The 23386-nt window shown below is 48.3% G+C and overlaps 1 protein-coding gene across 5 annotated transcripts in view; it reads left to right on the top strand.

Annotated features, from left to right (window-relative positions):
• BIN3 (bridging integrator 3) overlaps positions 1 to 23386 on the top strand; it is a 147682-nt gene that overhangs the window by 122629 nt on the left and 1667 nt on the right. For all 5 annotated transcript variants that reach the window (XM_082200663.1, XM_082200666.1, XM_082200667.1 and 2 more), the window contains 2 exons: positions 4834 to 4975; positions 7530 to 7664. In XM_082200663.1, coding sequence (XP_082056789.1) covers positions 4834 to 4975; positions 7530 to 7664 — 277 coding nt within the window. The remainder of the gene's footprint in view (positions 1 to 4833; positions 4976 to 7529; positions 7665 to 23386) is intronic.

A 23386-nucleotide genomic window follows, 5' to 3' on the forward strand; every position in this document is an offset into this window, starting at 1 on the left:
AGGGGCAGCTGGAAGACTTTCAACTATTTTTAACTAGTTTTGTGTGAAACTAGCAATTTTAAAGTTATTGGACACCTCTAAAAAGACACTGCTGGAGTTAACGAAGGAATGTAATTGTGTTCTTTGCCAGCATCTTTCCCTTAACAAGCAATTGATGCATCTTGCAAAACTTGAATTTAAACTGGATATTGTGTATGTGTGAGTGTATCTGTCATTATCTTTTCTGAGCCTTCAGGATGGGGAGAGCTAAAAATTAATTTAGATGTAGGATTAGTTCTCACATTACTCCCATGGCTGTAAGAAACCTTAGGCTAAGTAATCTGTGGAACAGGGCATTCTCTATGAGGACACAGATCAGACAGCTCCATATAATGTATAAAGTTATGTTTATATAATTATAGAATGCGTAAAGTAGCTCAGGTTTGCCTTTGTGCAAGTTGGATCTCTCGGTCTATCTCATAAGGTAGATGCAAACCAAGTTAATAAGACTTTTAAATGTCTGTTGTGTGTGGGAAAGGACTGTAAAAGTAATAATATTAGTCACTTTTCTCGTGTAAGGTGTTCAGAACATACTCATAATAATGATAGTATAATGGTGAGGATATAATGTTGGGAGGAGAAAAAGACAAAAGACAAGTGAGGTAGCCCTGTTGAATTTAATTCAAGGTGAAAACTTGAATGCTCACTTTAAAGCAGGGGTGTCAAACTCAAATTCATCGGGGGCCGCACCAGCAGTTTGGTCACCCTCAAAGGGCCGGTTGTATCGGCCTAAAATATTTGAGCAGGCTGAGACCCCTGAAGTTGATGGGCTTTTACCATATTTTTCGCTCTAATGGACGCACCGGACCACAGGACGCACCTAGTTTTTACAGGGGAAAATCAAGGAAAAAAATATTATCCCTCCCCCCCAGCCCCAAAGAGCAACGGACAGGCTGCGTGCAGCCTGTCTGCTTCTCCCAGAGCTTCTTGGGGCTGCGGGGGAAGCCCGGGTTCCCCCACCAGCCCCAAAGAGCAAAGAAGCCAAGACAGCGTGCAGGATCTATAGCCGCGCAACCTCTCCAGCCAGGAGCTAAACCTCTCCAGCGCGGCTAAAGAAGAAGACAAGGCAGTCCAGGGCAGGCACTCTCTGCCCTGGCTTCCTCTTTAGCCTTGCGCAGCATCTTTAGTCTTGCACAACGGGATGGATTGCGCCCGCTGTCCACCGGGGCTGGACTAGATGACTCCTGGGGTTCCCTTCCAACCCTGCAATTCTATGACCTCAGAAGGTGTTTGGGGTCTCCACCACTGGAGGCTTTTAAGCAGCGGTTGGGGGACCATCTGTCTGGCGTTCTTTAGCTGTGATTCCTACATTGTGAGGGGGCTGGGCTAGATGACCCTCGGGTGGCCCTCCCAACTCTATACAGTCCTACAGTTCTGCAGCAGGAGATCCACAGCCACTTAGAATCATAGAATCATAGAGTTGGAATAGACCACAAGGGCCATCGAGTCCAACCCCCTGCCAAGTAGGAAACACCATCAGAGCACTTCACACAATGCCCACCATCAGACCACTTCACACAATGCCCACTCCCAATTTTCATCTGAGAGACATGTGGCTTCAGTGTCTAGGCAGGTACCCCCCTACCTGCCACACTTCCCCCACCCCACTTAAGCTAAGGGAATTCCTGCCCAGAGAAGCTCCCAGGTGAGGCAAGGGTTAAGATCTACCTCTGGTAGATCTCTTGCAGCTGGAGAGGCAGGCAAGGCTAAAGAGGGGATGGATCTCGCTCGCTGCCCTGGCTTCCTCTTTAGCCTTGCGAAGCCTCCCCCCCCCCCCCGGAGAGGCGCGCAAGTCTAAAGAGGAAGCCAGAGCAGCGAACGGGATGGATCGCGTTCCCTGCCCTGGCTCCCTCTTTAGCCTTGCGAAGCCTCCTCTCCCCCTCCCCCCCGCTGGAGAGGCGCACAAGTCTAAAGAGGAAGCCAGAGCAGCGAACGGGATGGATCGCGCTCGCTGCCCTGGCTTCCTCTTTAGCCTTGCGAAGCCTCCCCCCCCCTCTGGAGAGGCGCGGCAGCCCGTGGGACGAGGCGGGCGGCCTGCGGGGTCGCGCCGGTGGGGGACCTCCGGAGGCGGCCTCTCTGCTCACCACCTCCTTCGTGCTGAAAGGTGACGCAGCGCACAACCAGGCGATGGTGCACTGGACGGGCGAGAACAGCAGCGAGAACGGCGGCTACGCGGGCCACATGACGAGGTCTGGCGGGCCGGATTCGGCCCACAGGCCTTGTGTTTGACACCCGTGCTTTAAATGATTAATTGGATATTTACTGGCAGTGGTCAGGCTAGCAATAGCCAGATTTTGGAAGGGATTGGAAAGGACAACTCTTAGACATGGTACCATAAGGTGTGGCAGATTACTTTAAATGAAAAACTTACAAAGAAGCTAAAAATGACAAGGAGAGGTTGCCAAAATAATGTTGGGAAGAAGACAGATCAAATTTATGGAAGAGGGCTTAGGTTGTTTATCTCTCTCACCAAGCTTCCTGTCTCAAATACAGTTCCTGTTAACTGAATATACCTTGGGACAGACTTGGAAGTGCTGTTGAAGCCCCCTCGGTTAGGTGACTTCAGTTTCCTTGTCCTTTCAAACAAGTGTGGTTCTATCTCCACATGCTAGTGGGCTGGTTAATTGGAGCCAGTTCAGATAGCTAATGGCTCCAACTCGTGTTAGGGGATATTTATTCTGATACTGCCTCTTTTCTATCAAAACTCCTAGTGAACATCTAAAACAAGAAATTAGCATGGATAGTTGACACAGTAGTTTCTTGGTATTCTTTCTTGCTAGTTGGAAGGATGTGTGCCTAAGGCCAACATGGTGCCCCCCCCCAGATGCTCTTGAACTGCCATGGCCCCTGGCCAACATCTGGATGGCTCTGTGTTTGCTGCCCCTGATTTAATGGCAGTGAGGCAGGTGGGCTGGCAATTCAAGCCCAGGTAGAAGGAAACTCCTGATGAATCTTATCAAATGTGGCTTGCTGCCTTAGATGTTCCTTGGCAGTGATGGTGGCATAGTTACATGTCCTTCCACACAGCATCCAGCTGCATGGGATATTGTAAAACATTTCATGCTTTGTGCTTACCATGGGTTTCTGTTGGAAAAAAGCAGCAATGCAAAAGCCAGCTGCAGGTGGCTGGAATGCAAAACAGGATGTTGTTGTCTGGAACTGTACTGTTGGAAAAAGGGACAGTCCATTCTCTGTACTGAGCACTGGATGTTAGCTCAGAGTGTCATCTGACCTGTACTGGAAGTACAGGGGTGGAGTTGTGACTCTACTGCTGGAGTCTGGAGAGTGCAGTCACGTTTCTCTGTACTGCTGAAATGACAGGAATAAAGACATGTAAATAGACTCCTGTCTGTCTCTTTTCCCCTCCCTGGGGGAATGCAGGGAGAGGGAGGATGGTGTGTTCTTCTCACGTCTGAGGAGGATCGCCGATTTGTGACCTTGCCTGTATCCTGCCGGGAGACGCAGATGGGAAGGCCAACAAGTATCTCAGTCGGTTGCCCGGGGGAGGCCAGTTACCTCTGACTGAGAGCTGAGGTACTGACAGTTTCACCCAATTTTTCTTGGACTCAGATTGAGGAGGCCCAATGAAAATCCCTGCTAGTCCTCAAAGGCTTTTAAGTGACCTTGGGCCAGTCACCATCTTTTAGCCTAACCTACATCTCTGTAGCTCTAGAGGACAGCAATAGGAGTAGTGGGTAGAAATTGCAGTGAAACAGAGTTCAACACTCTCATGGTAGGAGCTGTTAGGGCCTGTCCATACTTCTTCCACTTGCGCTTCAGCATAGCTGCTCTTCTTTTCTGTTGCTCTTTGTCAGGGCTTCTTGTGGTCCATTGTGTTCCTGCACACATGCACACAATATCATGTTGTCACTTCTCTGGAACCTCCAAGGGGGAGTCCAACAAGCACAAGGTAAAAATAGACAATAATTTAATTGCCATTAAAAGAAGACCACCTACACAGCCCTTAATGTGGCGGTGGCAGGGAAGGAAGGAGAAAATTTGGACAGTGTATGTTCCCCAGTCATTTCCAACTTTTACATTGTGCTTGCACGCATTGGCACAGGAAAGGGAAACTGCTTTCACTCACATATATGTAGTTGATTGCAATGCCTGTATGAGCACTAAAGCGGGGCACAATTTTAAAAAATTAATATGTGGGGCAGAGAACCGAAAATGGACAGCAATGGACTGGCAAATTGACTGGAGGTGTGGGTGGAGACAGAAGGGGTGGAGGTGACAGACGTGAAAGAGGAATGGCCACACAATGCGCCACAAGGGAAAATGTGTTGTTGTTGTTTTTGTTCAGGAGTCCAAAAAGGGATCTGATCTGGTCGGAAGGAGAACAAATTTCTATATTTCTATTCAGCGGTAAAAAAGCATTTCACATTTCTGCGTCAGGATATAAATGAAAAGCTTTCAGCCCAGTGCTACAGATCTGATGGAGGTTCTAAGAAAGTGAGGGACCACTGGAAGTGTGGGCGGGGCAGGGGTGTGGGGGGGGGGCCTGGGGGTGGGCTCTCCTCTGCTGGAGCTGGAGGTGAATTCTGCTTTGAACAGCGATTTGAAAAGATGACCTTCAAGGTCCCTTTTTCACTCTCTGAATCTAAGGTTGTCGTGTGGATAAAATGCTGCGGGGGGGGGGGGCAGTAGCAATATTCCTTGCCTTGAGCAGTTTCTGAAAAAGGCCAAAAAGAAAATGGAAGCAAGTCACTAAGCTAAGCTCTCAATGGACAATCAGGATAAGTGTCATGAGGACACAGTAATCATAATTTTACCCCACTTTATTTGTTACAGATTCAGTGGTGTTTTCCCCAGCCTGAATATGGCAGTGAAGCGGCGGGAACAAACTCTGCAGGATTACAAGAGGCTGCAATCTAAGGTGGAGAAGTATGAAGAGAAGGAGAAGACGGGACCCATCCTGACCAAGTTGCACCAGGTACTGAGCCAAGAGGGAAGGGGGTTCATAGGCTCACAGCCAGAGAGGATTTGGAGGTTTTGCAGGTGCAGGGTAACATTTTACTGGTTGTCCTGGGACTCTTTTACATGTGCTTATCCATAACTCTGAGGTGTTTGTTTTTTAATATTTAGTTTTGAGCTGGAATTTGGGTGGATTCGACCAACAATCTAGAGCGTTCTGGTGTGTTTTGGTGTGAATAGCTTACCTACAGAGAAATCTAGTTTTCACACAGAGGATACATTTGGATGCAGTACCGGCCACAAACCATCATCAGGGCAACTAGCCTTTTCCTGAGCTATCACAGAGCAGCTAACTTAGCACTAGCATGCAACCCAGCACTCGTGGTTTGAGAATCCAATAACAAACTTTGGTTTCCACTTGTGCTTTATCTGGAGAGAAGCAAGCCACATAAACAGGTTCACATGTAACCCTAACCCAGCTTCTCCGTGGTTTGTTTCCCTGCTCTGGAAAGCGATGAGCAAAACGAGGAGTGCTTGAGTTACAGGCACCTACCTGCACACAGCTTGTGCAGAGGCTAATTTCTCTAACCATGGTTCATGGCCAGTGTTGTATATGAATGAGGCCAATATCTTCATTTAAAAGAAAATCAATCTTTAGAACTGCATATGTCCATTAGGTGCTCAGCTCCCATTTGTATCTTGGTTGCTGTTGTTGCAGCCACAAGGGACTTTTCCATTTCACATTTCTGCCACCCTTCCTGCAGGAGTGACTCCTTTGCCTCTAAATATCCTGCAAGTATAAGTACACAGTTCAGAGTTGTGAGCACACATCACAGAATGGCTGCCAAATTCCCCTCAGTACTTTTTTGTATGAAATAATCCAGCAAGTGCTCTGATGGTGTTTCCTGCTTGGCAGGGGGTTGGACTCAATGGCCCTTGTAGTCTCTTCCAACTCTATGATTCTAAGATTTATTGAGATCTTGAGATGTCTTATGAGATGACTCCTGTGTCAAACAGGAATATTGAAAAGGGCCATTAATCTGTTTTGAAAGTGGGGGTAAGACTAAAGTAAAAAGGTCTTCCGGTTAAGCTGGTCTTAAGCTGGTGTTAAGAGAATTGTATTTAGGATGGCAGTTTTAGTTTCCTAACTCACTAAGCGCTACTTTGCATTTGGTGTGGCAGTTGTGTTTGCTGCGGCTGTATTGGCATCCTGGAGAAGATAGGATGTACACCCCTAAACTCTCCCTAGGGAGCTGCAGCCAGTCCCTAGGCGCTTAAATGGAAGCGCTCACATTTCACACTTTGAAGTTTCTTGCAGCAAACTGGTGGGGTATCAGGGGTGAATGGATTGCCATATAAATGATGAAGCAGCTCTGAATCTAATGTTGCTAACCCACTTCCCTATGTATGCTGGAGCCTCTTAAGAGATTGGCTTTCACTGAAGAATGCAAATTCTTAATAACTCTATAAATTGGGCATTGTGTTAAAGAATTACCATATCAACATTAAGGAAGGAGAATTCAAGCTTTATAGTAAAGAAGCTTAGGATGCTGTGTATGCATGCATAAAACTAAGGATGTGCCAAAGTGAGCTCCTTTGTCTTGATGACTAAGCAGGGAGGGTTCTCCCCCTCCCCCCGGAATTTCAAGTAGGGCTGTGCCAAGAGGGGAGGGGCACCGTTTTCACAAACATTTTCATCTGTATCAGAAGGCACATGTGCGCGCACACATACACTCCCCACTCCCCCCCCCCGGTGTCTTTCGGCAATAGGCAGTACAATAAGTTATTTTGCCATCATAGTCCTGATTGGCTTGGGATCACCCTTGAGGCCAGTTTAGGAAGCATGGCCATTCTAAATGAGAGCCAGTGTGGTGTAGTGGTTAAGAGCGGTAGTCACGTAATCTGGGTAACCGGGTTCGCGTCTCCGCTCCTCCACCTGCAGCTGCTGGGTGACCTTGGGCCAGTCACACTTCTGTGAAGTCTCTCAGCCCCACTCACCTCACAGAGTGCTTGTTGTGGGGGAGGAAGGGAAAGGAGATTGTTAGCCGCTTTGAGACTCCTGAAGGGGAGTGAAAGGTGGGATATCAAATCCAAACTCTTCTTCTTCTTCTTCTAAATTAACTTTGTCCTATTGATGTCAGCATATAAACAGATCTGACTGGCTGTGTAACATTGTAATGTGGTTATGTTCAATATGTGATCCCTGACTGGCTAAGACGAAGAAGCCCTAGTCAACAAAGGATATGAGCATTAGGTCAGGTGAACATTATCAAGAAGGCAAACCATTCTCAACAGTAAGTGATTTTTTTGGAAAATATTTTGGAAGACCTTAAAGCACTACCTTCATCCTAAAATGGAAAGAAGCAAATATTTGGTCCAACCATGTTTGCTCCTATGCATCTTCCCTCTCTAAGGGCTGAGGGCCATTTCATATGCTAAGGATTAAAAGGAGCTTCTTGGCTAAACTACATTTGGTACTGAACATGGGAGGATAGTCTCACTGACTGTTGAGGAGGAGGTGAAGCATAACACTTTGTGGTCCTCTTCTTCCACTACCTTTTCTGTTCTTCCAGGCGCGGGAAGAACTGAGGCCAGTGAAAGACGAATTTGAGGCTAAGAACAAGCAGCTTCTGGAAGAGATGCCGAAATTCTACAGCAGCCGCATCAATTACTTCAAGCCAAGTTTTGAATCTCTGATCCGGGCTCAGGTATGACTCAGGCAGTCTGTTGCATAAGTATCTGCTTTATTTTCCTTAATGCAACCTAAACAACAAAGCTGTTCAGTAGTACTTCAGTAAGAAAGAAGTGAATGCCATATATAGAGGCCATCAATCTGTGTTGGAATATCCAATAGACACAGACCAAAGCCCTGTGGGGATAGAAGGGATGAGAGGAGGAGGAAGACTGCAGCATCAACATGCAAGGGGTCTTTAAGTTTCGCTACAGTTTGACAAAAGAAGAAGGTTCCATACCAAATCACCTGGTGCCATGTGCTCTCAAGACTCAGATTTTCTTCAGATTTTTTTTGATGTGTAGATACCTATGTAAAGGTAAAGGGACTCCCTTGGCCAGTAAAGCGAGATGAGCGCCGCAACCCCAGAGTCGGCCACAACTGGACCTAATGGTCAGGGGTCCCTTTACCTTTACACATTAAAAAAAAAATATTGAAGAAAATCTGAGCCGTGAGAGCACAGATTAAAATCAGGTGGTTTGGCGTGGAATGACCCAGAATGAAACAACTACAAACATACCGTATATACTTGAGTATAAGCCAACTTTTCCAGCACATTTTTAATGCTGAAAAAGTCCCCCTCTTCTTATACTCAAGTGAGGGTCCCTGTCGGCGGCGGTGAAGGAGGAACGAGCAGCTCGAAAGCAGCCCTTTTGGGCTGCTTGTTCTTCCTCCGCCGCTGCCGCCACCAGCCTCTGCCTCTCGGCAGCACCTTGGGTGGGAGGGCTGGGGGGGAGAGAGAAGCCCCCTCTGCCGTGGGCGCATGCGCACACACACACACTCCGCCCACCAGGAGGTTTGTGGTGTGGTGAACCGGCTTATGCTCGAGTCAATAAGTTTTCCCTGTTTTTTGTGGTAAAATTAGGTGCCTCGGCTAATATTCGGGTCGGCTTATACTCGAGTATATACGGCATGTAATGTTCTACATCCTCCCCACCACCTTTCTCCTCCCCTTCCCTGTCCCTTACAGCATCCCTTCCTTTTCCTCTGGTTTTTCCCACCCATGGAGGAAGGGGGAGATCCTTTATATCATATGGACATTGATATTTGTTTTGTTTAAAAAATCTGTGTATTCTCTTCCAATTTGCATTCAAGGTGGCATAACAAAATGCCATAAAAATAATCAAAACTTAATAAGAATACAAAGCAATGGCAGAGAAAAAGAATGCAGAATTTTTCAAAAACAGTTTAACTTAAAAGCAGCATATTAAATAATTTAGCAACAAGAAAGGCAATTTGGCAAGCTACATGGTGAAACACAAAGAAATCACATTAGCTCAACCCATTCAAAGGCTAAATAGAAAGTAACAGCAATGATACCAGGCAGAACTCCATTGGGACTGGCTCTCTCTCTGGTAGCCAGTCATTTGACGTCCACAGGCAAGGACCTCCAATGACAAGGTTACAAGAGCAAGCTAGAATGTAGACTCAGCCCATGATTTGATCAACTCCAGGCACAGGTCTATTAGGAAGAGACATATATTGGGGGCATTCTGTTTACTGTGGTTTCAAATAGGGTTGAAGTGTGTGTGAGATGATCATCTGGTGATGCGTGTCCACACCATCTTTCATTTTATCCTGAGATTGCTGCACAATTATGCACTGGAGAATCATTGCCCTTCCTAGGGAGCCAGTGTGGTGTAGTGGTTAAGAGCGGTGGACTCGTAATCTGGGGAACCGGGTTCGCTTCCCAGCTCCTCCACATGCAGCTGCTGGGTGACCTTGGGCCAGTCACACTTCTCTGAAGTCTCTCAGCCCCACTCACCTCACAGAGTGTTTGTTGTGGGGAGGGAAGGGAAAGGAGAATGTTAGCCGCTTTGAGACTCCTTTGGGTAGGGATAAAGCGGGATATCAAATCCAAACTCTTCTTCTCTTCTTCCTTGCTTTGTTACATTGCTTAGACATCTCAAACCTTCTTAAAAACCCAAAACAGCACTGTTGGCACTTCTAGATTAGTGGCCTGGTAGCACACGGGGGGGGGGGGCAGTTTTTAGTTGTCATATATGGGATAGATGTGTACGGTAGATGTGGTGCTTGTTTTCTCAACCACTGTCTAGCCTACATTGTGAGCAATGGATGATGAATGGTACATTGATGCCTAAGAGCAACCCTCAACAACAGTTATTGTAGAGGTCTTTTGTGAACGGAGAAAAGCGGTCAGCTTTTGAGAGTTGTCACTGCGTCTGGCCTCCTGCTTAGGTACGGGTGCAGTTAGCTTGCAAACATTTGCAGATGCAGTTGGGGTCACAATGACCCCCAAAGCAGAATTAGTAAGCATTGTGTGAAATGCTAGCCATGATGGGCGGGGGAACAATTTTGGTAGATTACAAAAAAGGTTTTAACTGGGGGCGGGGAGGGGCATGTTTTAAAATTCAGGCTTGTCAAGGGGTTTTGTAAACCTGAGAGGGACTGTTGACCCCCATTACAGTTTGTAGCCCTGTTAAGGAAACCGAGTCATTTGTCTATTGTGGGAAGATCCAATATGCTGTGTTTTACCTTCTATGCTCCTTTCTCACAAGTAATGAAAAGGACAGGTTCTGAGCTAAGCCTCTGTGGTCATGAAGAAAAACTAAATAATTTAAGCAGCACTTTCACAGGGTCACTTTGACCCCTAGCACTTTGTCTGTGTGTGTTTTTCCAGTTTTCTCTGAAATTGAACTCCAGAGTTGTAAGAATACAGAATTAACACCCACCTAGCTATAAGAATAAAAACATGGATGTTTCACTAAATTTAGGAAGAAGCATCACATGGTAATAAGCACTTCTTCATAGTCAAGGTATATCTAGAGCAGAGCTTTTGAAACTTTTCATGTTGGTGACACACGTTTTAGACATGCATCATATTCTGACAGTTTTACTGGCAAACTGAAGGTTAAACTAACTCCTTTCCAGCCCTGGGAGGAGCGCAGGGAGCATTCATGCGACACACCTACACACTGCAGCTGATAGTGATTGGGAATTTGAATGCTAATGTTTCCCTCTTGATTGCCAGTGCAATCCTATGCATGTCTACATAGAAGTAAGCCCCACTGTGTTCAAAGAGACTTCCTCTCATGTAAGTGCATGTAGGGTTGCAGTCTAAAAGGGGTTATGAGTTTGTCACCAGATTCTGTGTGTTGTGCCTGGGCAGATTTCTGGACCATTTGTGTACAAGGCACAAGCTGAAAGGAGAAGCAGCTTCTCTAAAGAAAGTCAGCTGAGCCAGGTTTTAGATTTAGACCTCTGAGGAGTCCTAACTCGGGGCTGTAATCAATAGACCCCATTGCCTTGTTGGGGTCTGCTTAAATAAAGACCTGTGTGCATGACCTCTATTTCCTAGCCTGCAGCCGGAACCCACCCGTCAGATCGTCCCTCGGCCTTTAAGGTCAGAGCAGGAATGAACTCAGGCTGAAAGCATGCAAGTTGTAAATGGACTGAGCGCCACCCCCAGACCGCTCATTCATCCAGCCGGTCTTCTTTTCAGGATCTCTCCCTTTCCACCCATGCCTCATTAAGTTTATTTGATTTTCTACGGTGTTGTATTACTCAGTGGAATATCTATTTCTGTTCTCTTCTCTTCGTGTACCTTTTTGAGAGTCAAAATATCTTGCTGTGCTGCAGGCCTTTGGAAGAGGCTTATGTGTGGCTGACAGATGTTTTCATTTTCTGAATGAAACCAGAAGCGGTGGATGCTTTTAATGCCATCCGTTATCACTGGTTTAGGCCGGGGGTTTTCCTGCCTGTTTGATTGGCGCCTTTGCCAATGTTTCCGCTCTTGGAGGCTAATGGCCCTGAAAGCCTCAACAACCTTTGGTGGATGCTCCACCTTAAATATGGTCAACACATTCTGGCACCTCTTCTTCTAGAAAAAAAAGCCCCGAAGGAAACTATTTTTCTCATTGTGAGCAGAAGTATATGTGTGTGAGAGAAAAAGATGAACAGACTGAGAATGCCACCCTCTTCTTTCAGGGAACTGCTCAAGTGTACAGATTTTTAAAAGAGAGTCCTTCCTAGTGTTCTGATAATAAGACTGAAGGCACATTATTAGACCATCAGACTAACAAACCTCCAGACCAGGAAGAGCTTCACCTCTTTAGGTTTTCTGAATGTCAGCTTGCTGCTGAATTCAGGTAGGCAGCCGTATTGGTCTGACACAGTCGAAGTATATAAAAAAATAAAAAAATTGCCCAGTAGCACCTTAGAGACCAACTAAGTTTGTTCTTGGTATAAGCTTTCATGTGCATATCTGAAGAAGTGTGCATGCACACGAAAGCTTATACCAAGAACAAACTTAGTTGGTCTCTAAGGTGCTACTGGGCAATTTTTTTATAGCTTGCTGCTAAAAACATTGAATCAGAACCTGTTTAAAAAGGGAAATAAATAAGGGCAGTTCTTTATGTAAGGTTTTGTAATATTTTAACTACAGTTGTAGAGGGTTCCTTGGCCCTTTCCTGAGTTCAGTGTAGTGTAGCATTGAAGAGCATTAACAGGAAGTCTGTCAGAAATGGCAGCGGGACCAGGAGTTGACTGGGTGGCTTTAGGCAAGCAGCTTTTCTTCCCTGAGCCCTGCTCTCCCCCTCCCTCTACTGGCCTGCCTTAGAGAGCTGATGAAGGGGTGGTTGAGATAACATAAGAATGCATTCTGAGCACTTAGAAGAGGTACTAGACAAAGTATAGTTTAATTTATGGCCAGCAGGAGGATCATCAGGGGAGAGACTGCAGCTCTGGGGTAGAGCATCTGCTTTCCATGCAGAAGGTGGGTAGGGCAGGAACTGTCCCCTGCCTGGAACTCTGAAAGCCACTGCCAAGCCGTGTAGACAATGGACCGGTGCTGTAACTCCTGTGTTCCCATGCACATCTGAACCCCAAGCAAACAGAAGTGGGAGCTGATGAGTAAGAGGCTCATTATTGTCCAGGGATGCCTCCCCAGGGGGTCCCTCCCATGCCACCCCCCAATTTCTCTGTTTTAGTTATTAGCAACAAAGATGCGTTAGCAACAACCCAAGAGTGCTGTGGTCGGAGGCTCCTCTGTTCAGTGGTGTGGTCTTGATTTTGTTTTCCATATATGGTTTTGTAATTATTTATCATTATTGCGCAACAGGTTTACTGGCTCATCTGTTCCCAGGAATTGTTCCAGGTCCCAAGAATTGTGGAAAGTAACTTAGGACTTTGAGGCTGTGCTATTTGACTGCCTTTTCATGCGGCACTCCCAGCTGGCAAGAGAAAACGGTGTAAACTCCCTTTTCACAGCAGCTGCAGTTGCACATGTATGGATTTAATCGTGTAGTAAGCAAAGCGATGAGTCTTCCTGTGTTGCTCTTCTCTCAATTCCTTCCCACTTCATGTTGCGTAAATGCCTGTTGTGGTGAAGATTGTATTTATAGCAGAAATCCCACCTCAGAGGTAACAGAGCCCTGAAAGAAATCTACATGGAGTGTTGGACATGCCAAGGAACATTTTGCGCTATGGCAGTGAGCCTGAGAGAACCTCCAGCCACAAAGATGAGATAAGAATTTTTTTATTCCATTTTCAGGAGCCATTGTGGTCTAGTGATGAGAATGTCAGACTCAGACCAGAGAGATTGAGGTTCAGATTCCCTCAGCCACAGACACTCTCAGCTTAACTTACAAATTTGCTATGAAGAGAAAATGGGGAGAAAATGGAAGAACCATCTTTGTCACCTTGAGCTCCTTAGGAGGGGGATATAAATCTAATAATTATTTTTCAAATGCACACACACAATGGTTTGTTTTCTCCAAACCATTAACTGTTTTAAGAAAGTGTGCCGTGATTGTAGATGGTCTGTTCTCCAAAACATCCTTAAGTTTAACTGCAGTTAGTCTAGGTTCAGAAGTGAGATAAGACCAGAGACAAAGGCCAGAGGAGGAGGAGGGGAAAGTGGTGTGTGAACCTGAGGCTCTTGCTTGCAGCGTTAGAACATAGCTTAGCAGAAGGGCTTGACTCCCTTGTAAGCAACCTTAGTCACATATTGTGCGAAAAGGCTGCCATAGTATGAAACAACAACAAATACCCCCCAACAGCCCCCACCGCCCCAACACAGCTTCACTCTTAGAGAGGGGGGAAATGCAGCAAATAGATGCCAGTTCGTCTGTCACAGCTTTGCAAAGAATTGAGGGGAAACCCACTTGCTCTTGGGTCACCCCCCCCCCTGCCTGATGCCAAGGGCTGATGCAGCATCCGCCTCCGCCCCCTTGTCTGGTGAATATTGAGGGTAATGTTCTAATGATAAATACTTCTGCCCACCCACAAACTTTTCCCCAGTCATAGGCTTTGAAGTTCCTACACAAAGATGAAAGGGGGGGAGTTTGTGCTCGCTTGTTGATGAAGGCTTGCGAAGAACACTTCCTTCTCTTCTGGTTCTTATCGGTTTCTGGTTTTAAATAATTTCTCAGTGTTTAAGACATCTGTTGCTGGAAGGGCGTGAGTACATGCACATGTTGCATGTACACACACCTTTCTTATCTACACAGTGCTAGCATACTGCCTTGTCCTCATGTGTACGAGAGGAGAGGAAGCTTTCCACTAACATAGAACTACTCACCAAGAACAAAAATGCCAAATAATCCCATGTAACTTGAAAAGTGGGATGTTTCAGCTGTTTCAATTAGTATAACACTTTATTTGAATACTAGTACCCTTCTTCTTTGACGATCACTCGTAGCCAAGTAAGGGATGCAGGTAGCACTGTGGTCTAAACCACAGAGCCTAGGGCTTGTCGATCAGAAAGTTGGGGGTTCGAACCCCCATGACGGGGTGAGCTCCCGTTGCTCGGTCTCTGCTCCTGCCAACCTAGCAGTTCGAAAGCACGACAAAGTGCAAGTAGATAAATAGGTACTGCTCCGGCAGGAAGGTAAACGGCGTTTCCATGCGCTGCTCTGGTTTGCCAGAAGCGGCTTAAGTCATGCTGGCCACATGACCCAGAAGCTGTACGCCGGCTCCCTCGGCCAGTAAAGCGAGATGAGCGCCGCAACCCCAGAGTCGTCCGCGACTGGACCTAATGGTCAGGGGTCCCTTTACATTTACATAGGTATCTGTCTTCAAAAAAAAGTCATGAGAGCACGGTCCTCTTGTCCTCTAGGTTATTTCTATTTTTTACTTCACCATTTTTCTTCCCACAGGCATTCCTCATTGTAAATTAAAAATTCAAGATTCCAAATTCTGTAAAAGCTCAAACAATGAGTTCTGAATGGAAGCAAGCAGATTCAGAAGAGATCTACAAAATATTCAAATTTGCATAATTTATTCTGAGTAAAATCTGTGGTGTATATAATTAGCACATTTGTGGCCTTTATTGCTAAGTGCAAGCTTTGCTTTGATATCCAGACCCCCATAATTTTACATATTTTCTAAGCGCTTGCTGTTTTTAAAGATTTAAATTTTGTTCAAAATATACACAATTAGAAAGAAGCATAACATTTGCATGATTTGGTATTAATCGGCACACTTTGGTTTTATTAATATAGTGTTTTATTTGCATAGAAGGGTTTTTTGGGGGGCGGGGAGAGGGTTGGCCCAGAATTCATGCTGACTTCATACACAAAATTCAGGATTTTCCAAAGTTGCATAATACCTGCCTGACCAAAAGCAACTCTTTAACTATTGGACTTCAGTGGGAGATCCAGTTGCAAATGAGCCTTATCCAGGAACATGGGATTCCCATAGTGGATTTGAATAACACTGGCTGAGGGGGGGGGTGTTTGGCTGTTTTGTTTCTTTTTTGAAATCTTGGTGGAGGTTTGAAGTTTTCTGTAATTCTGTCCCTTCTTAAGTCATTAGCAAATGCATAATATATGGAGTCTGGTGCCCTCAAGTGGATTTACTTGTTCAATGCGGCTAATCATGACGGTTCCCTCCCCCTTGAGGAAGTGACTACACTGTTTTGGGGGTAGTTACTGCTGTGAAATTCTCTTTCTCATAGCTGCAAAACTATCCGGGGTTTGAGGCTCAAAGTCACAGGGAGCTACTATTTTTCCTTGCTTTCTACTTGCTTAGTGGTAAAAACCTGGCCACCTTCCAGCCTGTGTAGAGTTCTGCCACTGTGGTAAAAGGAGTCTGCTGCACATAGTATCCTTGTGCTCATTAAGAGGAATGCTGTAGCAAATGGGCACAAATAAGGATTCTGAGGAAGAACAATGGCTCATTTGTATGAAGTTTTTAATAACAAAAATCAAGTACCCACCTCCAAACAAGAAGTGTAATTCCTGGAATTTATGGTTTTTGAAGAAGCAATGTCCAAATTTTTTTTATTTTAAATGCTCTGTTTATCAGATTTTTTTTATACTGGCCTTCAGCAAATAACGGGGTGGTCTACAAAAGTTAAAATACTATAGAAGTACAGTGGTGCCTCGCAAGACGAAATTAATTCGTTCCGCAATTCTCTTCGTCTTGCGGTTTTTTCGTCTTGCGATGCACGGTTTCCCATAGGAATGCATTGAAAATCAATTAATGCGTTCCTAGGGAAACCACCTTCAGACCAGGTCCGGGGACAGTCTGTCCCCGGACCTCTTCTGAAGGCTGGGGGGGGGGACAAGGGCTTTTCTTCCCACCCCCAGCATTTTAAAAAACCCTGGGACAGCGGAGGACTTCTCCGCTGTGCGGGGCTATCTTAAAATGCTGGCGGGCGGCATTTTAAAATCGCTCCGGACAGCGGAGGACTTCTCCGCTGTCCGGGGCGATTTAAAAGCCCCTGGGAAGGCAGGCGGGGGGGACAAAGACTTTCGCCCCCTGCCCGCCTTCAGAAGGTGTTCCCGACCCCCCTCCCCACTTCGGAAGAGCTTTCCGAAGTGGGGTGGCGGGGCCAGGTGTTCCCGACCCCCCTACCACTTCGGAAGAGCTTTCCGAAGTGGGGCGGCGGGGCCAGGTGTTCCCGACCCCCCTCCCCACTTCGGAAGAGCTTTCCGAAGTGGGGCGGCGGGGCCAGGTGTTCCCGACCCCCCTCCCCACTTCGGAAGAGCTTTCCGAAGTGGGGCGGCGGGGCCAGGTGTCCCCGCCCCCCCGCCCCACTTCGGAAGAGCTTTCCGAAGTGGGGCGGCGGGGCCAGGTGTTCCCGACCCCCCTCCCCACTTCGGAAGAGCTTTCCGAAGTGGGGCGGCGGGGCCAGGTGTTCCCGACCCCCCTCCCCACTTCGGAAGAACTTTCCGAAGTGGGGCGGCGGGGCCAGGTGTCCCTGACCCCCCTCCCCACTTCGGAAGAGCTTTCCGAAGTGGGGCGGCGGGGCCAGGTGTCCCCGCTTCCCCGCCCCACTTCGGAAGAGCTTTCCGAAGTGGGGCGGCGGGGCCAGGTGTTCCCGACCCCCCTCCCCACTTCGGAAGAGCTTTCCGAAGTGGGGCGGCGGGGCCAGGTGTTCCCGACCCCCCTCCCCACTTCGGAAGAGCTTTCCGAAGTGGGGCGGTGGGGCCAGGTGTTCCCGACCCCCCTCCCCACTTCGGAAGAGCTTTCCGAAGTGGGGCGGCGGGGCCAGGTGTCCCCGCCCCCCCGCCCCACTTCGGAACAGCTTTCCGAAGTGGGGCGGTGGGGCCAGGTGTTCCCGACCCCCCTCCCCACTTCGGAAGAGCTTTCCGAAGTGGGGCGGCGGGGCCAGGTGTCCCCGCCCCCCCGCCCCACTTCGGAACAGCTTTCCGAAGTGGGGCGGAGGGGCCAGGTGTTCCCGACCCCCCTCCCCACTTCGGAAGAGCTTTCCGAAGTGGGGCGGCGGGGCCAGGTGTCCCCGCTTCCCCGCCCCACTTCGGAAGAGCTTTCCGAAGTGGGGCGGCGGGGCCAGGTGTCCCCGCCCCCCCGCCCCACTTCGGAACAGCTTTCCGAAGTGGGGCGGAGGGGCCAGGTGTCCCCGCCCCCCCTCCCCACTTCGGAAGAGCTTTCCGAAGTGGGGCGGTGGGGCCAGGTGTTCCCGACCCCCCTCCCCACTTCGGAAGAGCTTTCCGAAGTGGGGCGGCGGGGCCAGGTGTCCCCGCCCCCCCGCCCCACTTCGGAAGAGCTTTCCGAAGTGGGGCGGTGGGGCCAGGTGTTCCCGACCCCCCTCCCCACTTCGGAAGAGCTTTCCGAAGTGGGGCGGCGGGGCCAGGTGTCCCTGCCCCCCCCGCCCCACTTCGGAACAGCTTTCCGAAGTGGGGCGGAGGGGCCAGGTGTCCCCGCCCCCCCTCCCCACTTCGGAAGAGCTTTCCGAAGTGGGGCGGCGGGGCCAGGTGTTCCCGCCCCCCCCCGCCCCACCTCGGAACAGCGTTTTAAAATGCTGGGGGTGGGGAGCGAAGCGCTGCCGACCCCCAGCATTTTAAAATCTTCCCAGGACACGGGAAGATTTTAAAATGCTGGGGGTCTGCAGCGCTTCGCTCCCGACCCCCAGCATTTTAATATCTTCCCAGGACACGGGGAGATTTTAAAATGCTGGGGGTCGGCAGCGAACGCTTCGCTCCCGCCCGCCAGCATTTTAAGATCGTCCGGGGCAGGCGGGGGGGAGGCAGGCGGGGGGGAGCAAAGACTTTTGCCCCCCGCCGGCCTTCAGAAGAGGTCCTCTTCTGAAGGCCGGCTGTGGGCGAAAGTCTTTGCTCCTGACCGCCAGCATTTCCCTATGGGCTTTCGTCTTGCGATGCAAGCCCATAGGGAAATTCGTCTTGCGAAGCGCCTCCAAAACAGAAAACCCTTTCGTCTTGCGGGTTTTCCGTCTTGCGAGGCATTCGTCTTGCGGGGTACCACTGTACAAACCAGCAGGGTGAAAGCAGTAGTAAAAATCCCAGGAGAAAATGTCCTTTAGATGGTAAAAAGTCCAGGAAGATGAGAGTCTCTTCACCTGGTGCCAAAAACGCATTAGAGTAGGAATCCATTGAGCTTCCCTGGGATGGGAAGGAAGTTTCCATGGCCACAGAAAAGGCCTGCTCCGTTTTCTTCCTGCCTCCTCTCCTCTTCATGTCAATTAATAGGTCTACTGGGAAATGTTCCAGTGCACGCCTCATTGAAATGACTTGCCTCTCGTTTTGCCATCTTTATAATGGCCTCCAAAATCTGCTGGTGGAGGTGGCATCCTGAGACAGCCACACCTGGGTTCCATGCTCACAGTCAGCATCGTTGGCGTTTAGGCCTCCCTTCAGCCTGTCCGATGCCCAGGCCCATTCTCCGCCTCTGCCAGTTCAGTTGTTCCTCATCCACTGAAGGCAGGCTTGAGGCCGCACATCTTCCCAAAAAGTTGAAGAGTGCCTGCCCTGGGCCTTTGCGTCTGCCCTTAGGAGAGAGAAGGGGCACCTGTTGGCTCTCTGTGATTATTCTTGGTCAGGGAAGGGTGGCTTCACACTGCCCCCACAGCCATGCTTCTGCAGAGCGGGGGCACCTCTCTGTGGAGCCTGACAGAGGTACAGGCTGCTCAGTGGCCTGAAAAAGCATCTGGTGTCCCACAGCAACCATAGAATGAGGTTGCATTTGAACCACTTCCCCTCTAACCTCTCTAATACTTTTCTTCAAGTTCTGGCTGCTACAGATCTGTTCATGCAGATGGCTGCAGCATCATAGGCAGGTCAATCTGTGAATTTTAGCCAATGGTGGCTTTGCACAGCTGGAAAGCACTTGCTCTTGCACAAGTTGGGACAATCTACTTTTCACAGACCTAACGAAGAGTGTGAAAGGTTTTGTGTACCTTTGCACTCATTGTTAGCTGTTTGCTGGGGCCCAGTGACAATGTGTCAAGTAACTTTTGCTGCATAGAGTGGGAGAGCCAGGTGGGGATGCAGGTGGTTTTCATGTATCTTGTGGTGTGTTTCTTCTTTGCATGCATATACCGGTAAATGACTGCAGAGCGATGGGGTTCTCATTTCTTATGCTGCTCTCCCTGTTACATGGAGACAGATGGTGCTTAGAGTTTGTGGTTTACGAAGGTTTATAGTTACTAGTCATACAAAAAGTTCTGTGTGTCAGGAGAGGAGTGCTCCTAGGCATCTGTGCATGTAGAGACTCCATGCTGGGGCCTTTGTGTGCAGCCACCCAATTAAGTGCATTATCCCGAAGGGCGTGGCTCAGACAACAGGCTGCTTACCGTATTTTTCACCCTATAGGTCACACTTTTTCCCCTCCAAAAATGAAGGGGAAATGTGTGTGCGTCCTATGGGGCGAGTGCAGGCTTTCGCTGAAGCCTGGAGAGCCCCTGCGCCAGCCCCACAAGGTCGGGGGACAGAGGGAGGCAGAACGCCGCCATCCCGCTGTCTCCCGAAGTGGTTTGGAGGCTGACGGTGGGGAGACCCCGCCACCAGCCCCGCAAGCTCCGGGGACAGTGGGGAGGCGCAGTGCGTCTTCCCACTGTCCCCGGACCTGATCTGAAGGCGGGCTGCGGGGAGAAGAGCGCTTCTCCCTGCTGCCAGCCCCACAAGCGCCTAGGGGGGAAATAAATTTTTTTTCCTTTATTTCCCCCCAAAAAAACTTGATGCATCCTATGGGCCGGTATGTCCTATGGGGCGAAAAATACGGTATGTCCTGTTCAGCAGAGGGGCTCTTGCACTCTTGAAGAGGTGAGGGAAAGGGGCACTGATGTTGACTAATATGGTACAGGTAGTGTTTCCTGGAGCCAAGGAGTTTAATGCCACAGCATGTGATTAGCCCACTCAGCCCCTAGTGGTTTGGCTCTTCCTATTTTGGTTGTTCTGCTCTTGCCGATTTCACTTCATTAGTCATTGTGTAAACCAGCAGTCCTGCTGAATCACCAGAAAGTGCAGTTCTGTTACCTGGTGATGAGAAGGGAGAGCAGCGCTATAGCGCAGGACTTCTGTCTCCTGATGGTGTCCCCACTCCAGCTGCTAATAGATGAGGCTGAGGAACAGGGGTGGGGCCTTTGAGAATTTGTTGAGATTTAGGTGTTCCCGAGGAGTAGCAGCCACCTCCCCCTCAAAATAAAAAGCAGATTCACTGTGATGGTGAGGGGGGGAGGCTGTCTCTATGGAGATGGTGTATATATCTGTACCCAAAACATTTGCTCTTACACTGATGAGAGCCATGTGGTTAGGAGCAGCGGCAGCTTCGCAGAGAAACGAGTCTAACGGGAGACCTATGGGTTGGTTGGCAAGCAGGCTTTGCATCATTCCTGCCGCACATTGTAGCTGAGGACAGGTTTCTTGGGTTAGGGCCACTGCTACTTTTATTCTACCTTCTAGTTCTTTTCCATAAGACCTCCTTGGTTAGAGACAGGTGAAGTTATTGGTTGGGATCCTTTGCAGACAACATTCTCAGAACCCATATGCAGGCTTTTAGGATACTGAAAGGATTGCTAACAAGCCAGATACTATATGCACCACATTCATCTGCCCAGAGCTTAGAATTCTACCTACCAGTGTTGTGATCAGCGTTACCACAAGACCCCACTCCGCCCATGACCATAGAATTTTAATAATGAATTAAGCATGACCTTCCTAGTTCTGCTCTTCTTATTACCAACACTTACTGTTCTTCCTGTCCAGCTTGGAACTGAAAAGGTAAGAGCAGAATTACTTAGCATTTTTTTCCCTTCTCGTATGGCTACAGCATTATTATTATTATTATTATTATTATTATTATTATTATTATTATTTTGTCTTACACCTTCTTTCATGGGACTCAAAAGTGGGGTTCCTGGGTCTCTCAGCCGGCCTCCCACCAAGGCACTGACTTCAGACCACGACAGTGGTGAAAACCCAAGATTCCCTGCAAAGAGGGCTGCTCAGTGATTTGAGGGCAGTTACTAGACCAAGGGATTTAGTAGTGAGCACAGGCATAAAAGGAGGCAAAACTCTCCTGCTAGTGAAGCTGGGATTTAAAACAAGGTTCCTAGTTGTGGTTACGTAGTGCCACTTGTCTGGAGGGGCGCCTTGGCAGACGTCATCTTGCAAAAATGAACACTTAAGCCACATTATTTGTCAGATATTGAGCTGATAAAATGATTTTTTTCCCTTTAAAAAAAAATCTCCTCCATGGAAACTTCCAGATGGGAACAACCATGCAGTGTGCTGCCTGTATCGCTGCATAATAATTGTAGGGCACAGGGAGTAACGATGGAAAAGCTGGGATTCTGAGATTCTTTGCAAAGCTTACTCCATCAGCTTCTGTTGCTATGGTGATAATGCATAAAAGGGGCAGTAGCAGCAACAGCAGGCAGTGTTGTCTAGTGGGCTCGGCAGAAGACAAATGGTGTTTAGCATCCTCCAGCTGTAGATCCCTGCGCTGATCTTGAAGGGAAGGCACCTGACCCCTTGGACACCTGTCTAGGACACGGCGATAAGAATAGCCACTTTGCGGAGGTGTTCGGAGGATTAGCTGGCATCTGTGAAAATCCTGCCAATGCTTGGCTGCCAAGGAAAGGGTTAAGCTGGGCCTACTGGCGTGTCTCCTCCTCGGCTCTATGGCTTTAAAAGCAGTTTGGTGTATGTAACCTTACAGGAGGAGAGCAGGAAACACCATTCTCCCCCCAACTGCTGGAAAGGTCAGAGTTCATGACTCACTCCTGCTACCTCCTCTGCAAGGCTCCAGACGGCTGTGTAGGAAGAGGGGTTTGTCACTGCCTAATCACAACTGAGGAAACGGATCCCCTTCAGAGGTGGAGATAAAAGCATCACCAGCAGTATCAAGCAGGAGGAGGAAGCAGAACAAGACTAAACGTTTTTCTAGCTTTTTAAATATACAGTAATACACTCTTATGACTTGTGTCCCAGATAGTTTTCTCACAGCTGCTTTGAAACTTGCAAACCGTGTCTCTGCATCTCCATCATTCCAGCTGAGTTGTACCTAGAGATGCTGGGCTGTGATGCTTCCTCTCATTTTATGTGCCTACTCCTCCATATCTCAAGGAATCACATCTGTTTTTAAAATAATCATAAAGGTAAAGGTAAAGGTACCCCTGCCTGTACGGGCCAGTCTTGACAGACTCTAGGGTTGTGTGCCCATCTCACTCAAGAGGCCGGGGGCCAGCGCTGTCTGGAGACACTTCCGGGTCACGTGGCCAGCGTGACATCGCTGCTCTGGCGAGCCAGAGCCGCACACGGAAACGCCGTTTACCTTCCCGCTAGTAAGCGGTCCCTATTTATCTACTTGCACCCGAGGGTGCTTTCGAACTGCTAGGTTGGCAGGCGCTGGGACCGAACAACGGGAGCGCACCCCGCCGCGGGGATTCGAACCGCCGACCTTTCAATCGGCAAGCCCTAGGCGCTGAGGCTTTTACCCACAGCGCCACCCGCGTCCCGAAAATAATCATATTGATTGCTTAATTGATAATCTGTATAAATTTGTACGAGAAAAACCTATTTCTAAGGCAAACCTACTTCCTGTGGTGTAAGAAGTGCTTGTGTCACCTTAAAACCAGCCATCAGTTTAAGAGACATTTCCCCTTTTCTCACGCACAAAACAGAGCACGCCTGGTGTAAGATGGGGCTTGCCATCTGCAGGATTTATGAAGTAGTTGCATACCAAATAAAAGTACCCTATGTGGGGGGGGGGTTTAAAAAAATCTAGTTGCTGATTAAGGCACCTTTTTAGTTCAAGATATTTTAAAACAGTATAACAAACTGAGTAAAGGTCCCAAACCTGCTACTGTAGTTAAAACAATTTGGCTAGCTGTTGATTTATTCCTTGGCCATTGTTGCAATGACACCCAACATTTTAAGCATACAGTGCTGTTTATTGTAAACCTCCCCTGCCAAAAACATGAGAGTATGAGAGACTACTTAACCTTGTTTTTAAAAAAAGCCCATGCTCCAACCT

The sequence above is a fragment of the Podarcis vaucheri genome (assembly GCF_965113315.1).
Source record: "Podarcis vaucheri genome assembly, chromosome: 15".
Taxonomy (NCBI): Eukaryota; Metazoa; Chordata; class Lepidosauria; order Squamata; family Lacertidae; genus Podarcis; species Podarcis vaucheri.